Raw genomic sequence first — 10,913 nt, 5'->3', positions numbered from 1 at the left:
TTCCCCCCTTTAGAATTTATCTTCTAGGGACAATCTGACAATGATGCATTTAATTTAGATTCGCAGATTTTAAAAATAATTCTTTTGATATTCTTGGTATAGTGTATTTGCCTGCTCTCCAGCTCTGCTGCCCAGGCTGGAGTGCCATAGTCCAATCATAGCTCACTGCAGCCTTGAACTCCTGGACTCAAGCGATCATCCTCGATAAGCCTCTCGAGTAGCAAAGACTATCGGCTCACGCTACCAAGCCCAGCTAATTTTTTAAATTTTTAGTGGAGTCGGGGTTTCACCATGTTGCCCAGGCTGGTCTTGAACTCCTGGGCTCAAGCAATCCTCCCTCCTCAGCCTCCTAAAGTGCTGGGATTACAAGTGTGAGCTACTGTGCCTGGCACTATTCTCATTTTGATTACAATAAAATTTTAAGATTGGATAAATAATATAGCCAAATTATTGCAGCCAGACTACATCTACTAAAATTAAATGAAATTTCACTTGTCTGAAATCACGACATACTTTGGAAGATATGTTTGTCATGGTATTAATTAAAATTACAGCTATTTGGCACTCACCAAAATCTGTGAAGCACCTTAAAGACATAGGCTATATCCTGCAGAGCAGTCAAAACAGTTACAAGAAGAGGCTCTCAGGACAGCTTTGTCAGGAGAGACATACTATACATATAAAGACATAAGGGAGAGAGAAAAGAAACAACTATTTTACACACGGGCCCCACATGGAAAGCTACAGGCTGGGTAATGCAAGCACTGGTTTTTGCAAATCAGATGCTTTCCATACGGCATCTCCATATAGTGTGCTTTTGCTTTAGAGACTAGCAGCAAGATTTTCGGTTTTCTATTTGTTTGTTTGTTTGTTTGAAGACAGGATCTTGCTCCACCGACCAGGCTGGAGAGCAGTGATGTGATCATAGCTCACTGCAGCATCGACCTCCTGGGCTCAAGTGATCCTCCCACCTCAGCCACCCGAGCCACTGGACTACAGGCAAACACCAACACACCCCACTAATTTTTGTATTTTTTGTAGAGACAAGGGTTCACTATGTTGTCCAGGCTGGTCTTGAACTCCTGAGCTCAACTGATCCTCCCGCTTCAGACTACCAAAGTGCTAGGATTACAGGCGTTAAGCCACTGCACCTGACCAAGATATTTGTTTTCAAAGGGTGGTTAATAGTTACAATAAGAAAAATAGGGAAGGCTGGGGCACAGTGGCTCATGCCTGTAACCTCAGCACTTCGGGAGGCCAAGGCAGGAGGATCACCTGAGGTCAGGAGTTCGAGACCAGCCTGGCCAACACAGCGAAACCCCATGTCTTCTAAAAATACAAAAATTAGCCAGGCATGGTGGAATGCACCTTTAATCTCAGCTACCCAGGAGGCTGAGGCAGAATCACTCGAACCCAGGAGGTGGAGGCTGCAGTGAGCTGAGATTGCGCCATTGCACTCTAGCCTGGGTGACAGAGCAAGACTCCATCTCAAAAAAAAAAAAAAAAAAAAAGACGAAAAATAATAAGGAAGATTTGTTAGTAGTCTGTAAGTTCCACAATCATGTCAAGCATATTAAAAATTCCTTAAATTCCTTTTTTTTTTCCTTCAGAGTCTTGTTCTGGCTATCTTGAGAATATCTGATAGGAGAGAATCTAACTTCTTAAACGTATCTGAAAACCACAAGTACAAACACATGATTGGGCAATTCTAGCTCACAATGTAAAGGATGGTTCAAAATACTTACATTTCAGAAATGCTTAGTTCTTCTGCTGCTTCTTCAGCAATTTCATCATCTTGTTTGAACCCAGCTCATCATCATGATCACTTGCTATGTCTTCATCACTTTCAACTGGATCAAAAAAATCTTTGTACCTCACATTTCTGGAACTTTCACCTGACTAAAATAAAAAGATTTTTAAAATTATTAATTAGGAATAGAAAAATACATCATTAACACATGCATATATATTTGTATGTATACTGTATGTCTGCATTACTTTCTAACTTAATAACACTACAAGTCAAAAATAGTTACTAGGTGAAATTGGCAACTAAAAACACTACCATAAAACTATTATAAGAACAACTGTAACATAAACTGAATGGAAGTACAGATTCATGTATAACCGATAAGATAGAGCATAATATTTCTTAGCTCTAAATCTTCTAACTACATCTCTCCTAGAAAAACAGAACAAAAGCTAATTTGAAGAGGAAAGTGCTCTCTCCTCTCTCAAAACTTTACCTTAAGTTTTTTTTTGTTTTGTTTTGTTTTGTTTTTACCTTAAGGTTTTTTACTTCCAAACAGTCCCCCTTCATCTTCACCAGAATCAATATCTTCAAAAAAAAAAAATCAGTATCTTCCACCTCATCATCATTATCATCTTTTTGTTCCTCTTCTTTTTCTGTTTTCTAAATAGGCCTCCATTTCAGAGAGTTGGGAGAATTTCTCGTCTACTGTGGACTTTTCTCTTGGTTTTCCAAGTCCTTTGTTTTGCACCTTGCTCTGCTGTTCCAATTTGTTGATATCAAAGTCAAGGTCAGAATCCACATCACTGAAAACTGGGCTTTTCCTCAGTTCAAATTTGCTTGAGTTTTTAGCTTTCTTACCCACCTCAGGATTGTCACCACCCATATCTGACACTTCCTCTTTCTCCTCTAAATCTTCTAGGTCCTCCTGGCCACCAGCCTCTGTCTCTGAACCAGCCTCTTCACGCTCCTGTTCTTCACTCTCTGGGAGAAGACTGATATCTTCATCTGCGTTTCACTAACTGCATTTTGGAAGTGTTGTAAAATTGGTTCATTTTGCATTTCCAGTTTTTGCAAAGTCTGCTCATCATCAAAACTTTCTATCACAAGTTTTTATAAAGGGCTTCCACGGATCCCACTATTCTCTAATTAATTTTATTAAAGTCATAAAGTACTTTTGTTAAAGAAGTGAACTTTGATGCCAGTCCATCTTGAATCCTATTGGGAGGAATTAAATGAGATTTAGAATTATAGGTAATAATTTCACAGCCCTCTTAATTAAAAGAAAAATAAAAACTCCAACTCTTCTGTAAAATCAAATTTGAATGAAGTGTAAGTATAGATGCTGGCCCCAACAACATATAAGCTGATGAGCCACAGTGATATATAAAACCTGTCAACCAAGGATTTGTGAATCAGCTGTATAGATTTTAGGCAGGAAAAGCATTATAAATCGACTTGCTTGGAGATATATAGTGAATTAGCCTTAAATTATCAACTCAGCTACATTATACATCACTCCATTCATTCATTCATTCCCTTATTTCTTCAGTGATCAACATTTGCTTTGGCTACAGTGGTCAAGGAAAATCTCTCTTAGATGTGACATCTCAGATGAAATCTACAGATAAGGATAGTCTTATACAGATTGGGTAACATGTATTCCAGGCAGAAGAAACAGCAAGAACAAATTCTCTAAGATGCAATTCAGTTTGGTAAGCCAAAGGAATAAAGAAATGAGCATGGCTAGAGTGTGATGGAGGCAGAAGGCGAAGCTGGAGAGACTGAAGGGAGCCAAATTCTGCAGGGCTCAAGGGTAAGAGTTTGCCATTTTAAGTGTAATAAGAAAACATGAGAAGATTTTAAGCAGAAGGACGAAATGATGATTTACACGAAGGAAGAAAGGGAGGAAGGAGGAGGAGGAAAGTAGAGTGATTAGAAGGTTGATGCAGCATTCCAGGCAAAGGATGATGGTGATTTAAGCTGGAGTTAGAGCAGTGAATATGCTGAGTACAGTTTAGAGGTAGAACTGACAGGATTGCTAAGGAATTAGATACAGAATAAGAGGAAAATGAAGACATCAAAATAGCAGCCTAGTTTTGTGTGTGAGCAACTGGAAAGACAGAACTGCCATTTACTGCGATAGGCAAGGCTTGAGTGGTGGACCATGGGGAAAGGACTTCAGGGGATGGCAGAGTACAGGTGGGTGGAAACAACATTCTACTCTATTTTGGACACAGTGAATTTGCGATGCTGAGGGTACCAAAATTTTAAAAATTGTTAAAAGCCTTACAGTGCGGATATCCCAGTTGTGTGCTACTGAATTCCAACTAAGCTCAGTCTGTAGTTGCTGTGAGCCAGGGACTCAAGGGAGAGGTTGGAGTTAAATGAGTCATAATTTTATAGATCATATTTGAAGTTCTTCAACAAAGTACGCATAAAACGCTTGTGCTGGGAAGAGACATGAAAGTTCTAATTCTCAAGAAGCTTAGTTGGGCTGGACAGACAGCGGACAAGTTTGTACTTTCAATAAAGTATGATGACAGTGAAACACTGCTTTAGGAGCACATAGGCGGAAGGAGAAACCAACACAGTTTGTGTGTAGAGGGATGGGGGCAGTAATAAGCCTCAAGGGGAGCTTCTAGGCGTTAATAACTGAGGTTACGTTCATTTCAATAACATTCAACTGAGAGAGCCATACTGTAAAAATTTTTAACCATTTTGAAAATTTTGATAGCCTAGGAAAGTATAAACTCTGAAATGTGGGGAAGAGTGGTTTACATTTCCCCTTACCTTCCCTTAGCTCCACAATTTGCCAGGAGTCTGCAACTCGCGTCCACGTGCGACCCCAGTCCCACCCGAGCTGGGGATCTGCGCACTTAGGTGAGGATGCACTGGTGCCAGCCGGTGGCTTTGCCGACCTCTGTGAGACACCGCTCCAGGGTCTGTCAGCGCCAGGCCCGCGGGGCCATGGCTGTCTGCTACTCCGGACACAAGCTGCAAGCAAGACGAGAGAGCCGCTAGGAAACGCACAGCAAGCATGCGCCTAGCGCAACTCGGAGCTCAGAGTGGAAAGTTCTAGGGCTCGCAGGTTCCGGACTTACCCCCAGCTGGAGCCAATGGCAGCGCAAGCGCTTTCGCGTGCGCAGCGGGGCGGGAAACAAAAATTGCCACTGGCCAACCTAAGCGCCTTTGAACTGTCCCCAAACTTCGTTTTGTACTTTTCAGGGGCCCACAAGGGATGGCGTCTCCTGGCTTTAATTTCTGCTTTAGGTAAAGTGGGTGTGTTATATGCAGTAGGAAATCAGCGGCCTTTGGCACGCCCCCTGCCGGGTGGGGTCGCCCCGCCCCGCCCCGCCCTCCAGGGCGCAGCTGGCTGGGTCAGCCGCTACTGGGGTCGCCGTGGAGATGGCGGGCGTGCTGAAGGCTGCGGCCGCCGACGTCTCTAGGTGAATACCGGGAGCCAGTGAAGGTCGCTGTGGGTAGGGCATGTGGGAACGGAGGCCAGGGGGAGAAGGAGGCCTCAAGGTGGTCAAAGCACCTTGATGATGCATTCTGTTCCCCCGGGGCGCGTTCCACGGCTGCTGCCGGCACCTAGGCAGAGGGTACCTTCCAGAAACACCTCAGCTTAACTCGGGGATGGCCTCGTGCGTGACTCCCACTGCCACTTGGGAGCTGTGCGCCCTGGGCGCTGCACCTTCCAGTATGTGGGCCGTTGAGGCGGGGGATCTTGCCCAGCGGGTCCGGCAGGGCAGGGACGGAAGTAAATGGAAGCCGGTAGGTAAGTGTTATTTTACCGGGCACCCATAAAGAGGCTGGGGAGAAACCAGAAAGGAGAGCGAGTCTTGTTAAAGAAAAAAAAATTCAGCTGAACTGCAAGCATGACCAGCATTCTGTTGGGAACACTCAAAGAAAGGTCAGTGTTGTGAGGAATACAGAAGGAGTTACTTTTCCACGTGCCCTAGTAAGTTTATCATCGCGTGCATAAATGGAAAGATAAAGCATGTGGATTTAGAAACTTACTTTCTCTCTTTCTTCATTTTTTTAATTGTCTAGATAAAATAAGTTATGACAGAAACTAGAGTTTTCTGAGTCTCACTTTCTTTTCATCCTTTTTTTCCTCTTTCTCCTTTTATGAGAGGCAAGTGTTTCCCTTAATCTGAGATTACGTGCCAAGTGGTAAAGGCCCAGAGTTACTCCGGGACATTCGTTATAAATCCTTCTAGCACCAGAGCCCACATTCTTAACCATGAGGCATACTCACTTCTTAGGTGATACACGAAATCGGAAGGTGAAAATATAAATTAAAAAATGAATATTCGGGAAAAGGTATTTTTATATCTGTATTTTTAGAACTGCACACTTTAATGATTGACGGTTTGGGAAGAGTATGACTTCCAACAGGCCATATACTTACTGCAAGAACTGAATGCAGATAAAGATGCATTTTTGTTTTGTAACTTACACTTCTTGGCATAAAGTAAAGGAAAAATGAAAATAGTGTATTCCAAAAACTGATTTTGATTTGTCCTATTAAGATACGTGAAACTTCATGGCTCCATTTGTGTGTGTGTGTGTGGTCGAATATATGTAAAGTAAAATTTAGCATTTTAACATTTTTGAGTGTATAATTCAGTGGCTTTAACTACACTCACTTTGTTGTGCAACAGTCACCACCACCCCTCTCCTGAGCTTTTTCATCTCACCAGAACTGAAACTCTGTTCCCATTACACAACACCTGCCCATTCTCCTCTGACCCAGCTCTTGGCAACCACTGTTCTACCTTCTCTGTGAATCTGACTACTCTAGGTGCCTCATATGTGGAATCATATACTGTTTTTCTTTTCTGTGTTTGGCTTGTTTCACTTAGCATAATGCCCTCAAGTTTCATCCATATTGTAGCATGTGTCAGAATTTACTCTTTTTTTTTTTCTTTTTTTGAGAATGAGTTTCACTTTTGTTGCCCAGGGTGGAGTGCACGATCCCAGCTCATCACAAACTCTGCCTCCCTGGTTCAAGCAATTCTCCTGCCTCAGCCTCCCAAATAGCTGGGATTACAGGCATGCACCAGCACACCTGGCTAATTTTGTATTTTTTGTGGAGACCGGGTTTCTCCATGTTGGTCAGGCTAGTCTTAAACTCCCGACCTCAGGTGATCCGCCTGCCTCAGCCTCCCAAGTTGCTGGGATTAGCAACCACGCCTTCTTTATTAACACTTCTGTTCTTAAGTATCTTATGCATTTATCCACACATGGTTGTATACTGTATTTTATTCATGCAAAGCAACCTTTATTGGAATAATTGGAATAATCACAAATTATACATTATGGTATTCAAAATAATGCAATTCTGCTGCACCACTCTGAAATGGGAGGCAGAGAGACCTAAAACTGAAGAGCTGTGAATTTCTACCAATTGAGGGCCAACCTGAAATAAAAATATCTTTAAAAAGTTAGCCTGATTGTCAGTAATCATTTCATAATTTATACATATATTAAAGCATACATTGCATACATTGTATTCATTGAAGATACATAATTTCTATGAGTCCTCATACCTCAAGCTGGAAAAATATTACTACAAGTCAAAGGAGAAAATATAATAATTAAAAGTTCAATTCACAACAAACTTTTCAGAACACATTTTTATCAGATATAAAGCTCTGTTTCATTTTAACTCCTTTATTCAGGGTTCTCCATCCAGTTTGCTTGGTCTACACAGTTTCACCTTTGGATTTTTATTGTTGGATCATCTCTTCTTTTTTTCTTTCTTTTTTTTTTTTTTTTTGAGGTAAAATTTACATGACAAAATTAATCCTTTAAAAATGTACAATTTAACCGCAATGATCACATTCACTGGGTTTATGTGACCATCACCTTTGTCTATTTCAAAACATTTTCACTGGCCGAGTGCAGTGGCTCACGCCTCTGGTCCTAGCACTTTGGGAGGCAAAGGGAGGAGGATTGCTTGCGGCCAAGAGTTCAAGACAAGACCAACATGGCGAAACCTTGACTCTAAAAAAATACAAAAATTAGCCGGGCGTGGTGGTACATGCTTATAGTTCCAGCTACTCAGGAGGCTGAGGCCAGAGGATCACCTGAACCTGGGAGGTCACGGTTGCAGTGAGCCATTATCATGCCACTGCACTCCAGCCTGGGCGACAGAACAAGACTCCGTCAAAAAAAAAAAAAAAGAAAAAAGATGTGTTTTATGTGATCTTTTATCTTGAAGACCAGGAAGAGTTTATCTTTAAATGTCCCATTTTACTTCATGTGCCCTTAACTACACAATTGTAACTTACTCTTCACCTTTTTTTTTTTTTAATCCTAGTACGTGGATAGTTATGTTGATATATTTGTTTTTAGCCATAGCAAGTTTTGATGTGCATTCTTGTCAATATTGTTTGGTTCAAAAATCTATAAAGGCTAATGATTTTACTAGCTTATGACTTAAAGTTTACTGTTTTAGGAGAATTTTCCCAAATACTCAGTTGACTCGAGTTTATTTCAGCATAAATTTCTTGCAACATACTTTTAAATATTATCCCTTATTAGTTTATGCCATTGTTTTATTACTTTTTTCCTGGGACTCCAATTTTGTGAATACTGCCTTTGCTTAACTTTGATTTCTACCACTTTTCTGTGACCTGTTTTTTCCTTATGTCATTTTCATTCTCTCGGTTGTTTTTCTACCTTTCTTCAATGCTAGTCATTATTTTTTCATTTGAGTCTATTCTCTTTTGTGACCTCGTGGTTCTCTTTTTCTTTAGAAGGTAACTTTTTCTTTCTTTCTTTCATTTCTCTTCCAGCTTTAATTAACTATATTTTCATTTCCTTATGTTTTTGCCCATTTTTGTTCTTTTTTTGTTTTGTTTTTTTGTTTTGTTTTTTTGTTTTTGTTTTGTTTTTTTGTTTTGTTTTTTTGTTTTTGTTTTTTTTTTTGAGACCGAGTCTCCCTCTGTCCCCCAGGCTGGAGTGCAGTGGCCGGATCTCAGCTCACTGCAAGCTCCCCCTACCGGGTTTACGCCATTCTCCTGCCTCAGCCTCCCGAGTAGCTGGGACTACAGGCGCCTGCCACCTCGCCCGGCTAGTTTTTTGTATTTTTTAGTAGAGACGGGGTTTCACTGTGTTAGCCAGGATGGTCTTGATCTCCTGACCTCGTGATCCGCCCGTCTCGGCCTCCCAAAGTGCTGGGATTACAGGCTTGAGCCACCGCGCCCGGCCCCCTTATTTTTTAGATATCAGGTCGTGACAGTACTTATCAGTTCAACTACACCAAGGTTTCTGAAGACAATGGTGTCTCCACCCAAGCAGGTTGTAAATAAATTCCAGATAGAATCTGGCATCACCCTGGAGGAATTCTAACTTCACACTGTTGAGTGTGAAGTCAATACAACATCACAAATTTACCAAGATGGCTTCAGAGTAAACCAGCTTTACACAGCACATTTGAAAAAAAAAGACACATTTATTCAGGGTCATGATCAGACTATTACATTTAGCAATCAACAGCATGAGTGCAAAAAAAAATCTACATTAAAACCCTTCGTTGGAATGTTTTACACTTTCCACATAATAGAAACTAAAATAACCTGTTTTACAATTAGTTGAAAATACAGTCCTCGAGTTTTTTGCCCATACACATGAGTATTTGTCTAAAACATGTTTTAATATGTCTTAACACGGACATAAAACATGTCTTAACGTGGACAGCTTAACCTAAAAGCCTGAGTCAAAAGGTGAAAGTTACAGAAGACTCTGGGAGGGAAACGTGCAAAAATAGGTACAAAATGCCTTTTAACGTAGGTCAGTGGGGAAAACAAGGGCTTAGGTAACAGGGCAGCTAATGGGCCTAGTGGATTAAAATGTTCAGTTTATTCCTGAAACCCAGACTGGCTGCTGTAAGTTGATCTGGTGCCTTGGTCATTCGTGGCTTCTTTCTTCTATGTCAGCTCTGTCTTCTCTATGCTTCCTCTGGAGGAGGAAGCCTTGACACAATTACATATGGATTGTGCTTTTTTTTTTTTAACTTCTGAAATTCTATCTTAATTACTCAGCTGATTTGTGCTCCTGTTTAGAAAAGGGAAAATGGATTAGCATTTGATAAGCACCTACTGTTAGGTACTTCTAGAGACTTTATCACTTCCTATCTTTATTTCTTAGGGGAACTGTAAAAGGTAGTTAATTATTTCTGTTTTGAAGGTGAGGGAAAATTTAGAGATATTAAGTGCTCATGGTCACAAGATGTTAAGTTGTAATTAATAAGTAATTTGTGGGAAAATATTTTTGAGGATATTTAAATATCTTTTTATCAAAATTTTAACCACTACCTATAGCATTCCTATATAATGATTCCTATAATAAGCCAGTTATTACAATGAAGACTGAAAAATGGTGACTTTTAAAATACTATTCTTTCTACATTTGTAATTATTGCTTCTATGAGTAAGAACTTTCCCTTCTACTTCATTTATTTATTTTTTATATCGGTAGGCACTCATGGATCTTTATTTTATTCAATAGGTTATGACATGTTACTATTATTATTGATTTTAATGCTGAAATTACCCAGATTTCTTCCATAGGAGTCCATTCAAATTGGCTTCTATATCCTTTTGACATATACCTATTATTTTTATTGTTTCCTTATTTTTATTTTTATTTTTATTTTTTGCACAACGAGATATTTTAGGCTTATTTTGTTCTTTCCCTGTCCCAACCCTGGAATCTGCCATTTCTCCAAAGAGCTTTGATTCCTTTTTGTGGTAAATGGAATTGTTGAAACCAAATCTGGGTGCTGGGTGTACACATTGCTACTACGGTATCATTGCTTATAGACTCTCCCAGGGAACAAATCTGTATAAACATGCATACACACATACATATGTATATACACATATCTAATGTCTGTCTATAAAAAACATTAATTCATGCTGAGACTAGTCTAGTACCATGGAGTTCATTCCTCTCCTTCCTGGCTACATGTGTTAGTCCTTTCTTCAAAATGGAGAACCTGGCTCCCATTATCCTAAATATATTTACTCATTTGCTCAATTGTACAATCAAAGTTTTTCTTTTAACCCATATGCCTGGCCTATGGAAAGCAAACCTACTAACTATAATTTAGCATTTGTGTATGATTATCATCTTTTTTTTTTTTTTT

The 10,913-nt window shown here is 40.1% G+C and overlaps 1 protein-coding gene across 1 annotated transcript in view; it reads right to left on the bottom strand.

The window, feature by feature from the left end:
* Window positions 1–2,776, bottom strand: part of LOC105545615 (U3 small nucleolar ribonucleoprotein protein MPP10) — a 5,276-nt gene extending 2,500 nt beyond the window's left edge. Inside the window, 4 exon segments of the mRNA XM_011988636.1 lie at window positions 1,746–1,797; window positions 1,800–1,899; window positions 2,369–2,408; window positions 2,410–2,776. Of these exon segments, the coding sequence (XP_011844026.1) occupies window positions 1,746–1,797; window positions 1,800–1,899; window positions 2,369–2,408; window positions 2,410–2,636 (419 nt within the window). The 5' untranslated portion in view covers window positions 2,637–2,776.
* Between the last annotated feature and the right edge of the window lie 8,137 nt (window positions 2,777–10,913).

Source organism: Mandrillus leucophaeus, unplaced genomic scaffold (genome assembly GCF_000951045.1).
Source record: "Mandrillus leucophaeus isolate KB7577 unplaced genomic scaffold, Mleu.le_1.0 Scaffold333, whole genome shotgun sequence".
NCBI classification, from domain to species: domain Eukaryota; kingdom Metazoa; phylum Chordata; class Mammalia; order Primates; family Cercopithecidae; genus Mandrillus; species Mandrillus leucophaeus.
The sequence above is the reverse complement of the archived record's forward strand: the minus strand, read 5'-3'. Positions and strand labels throughout refer to the sequence as shown.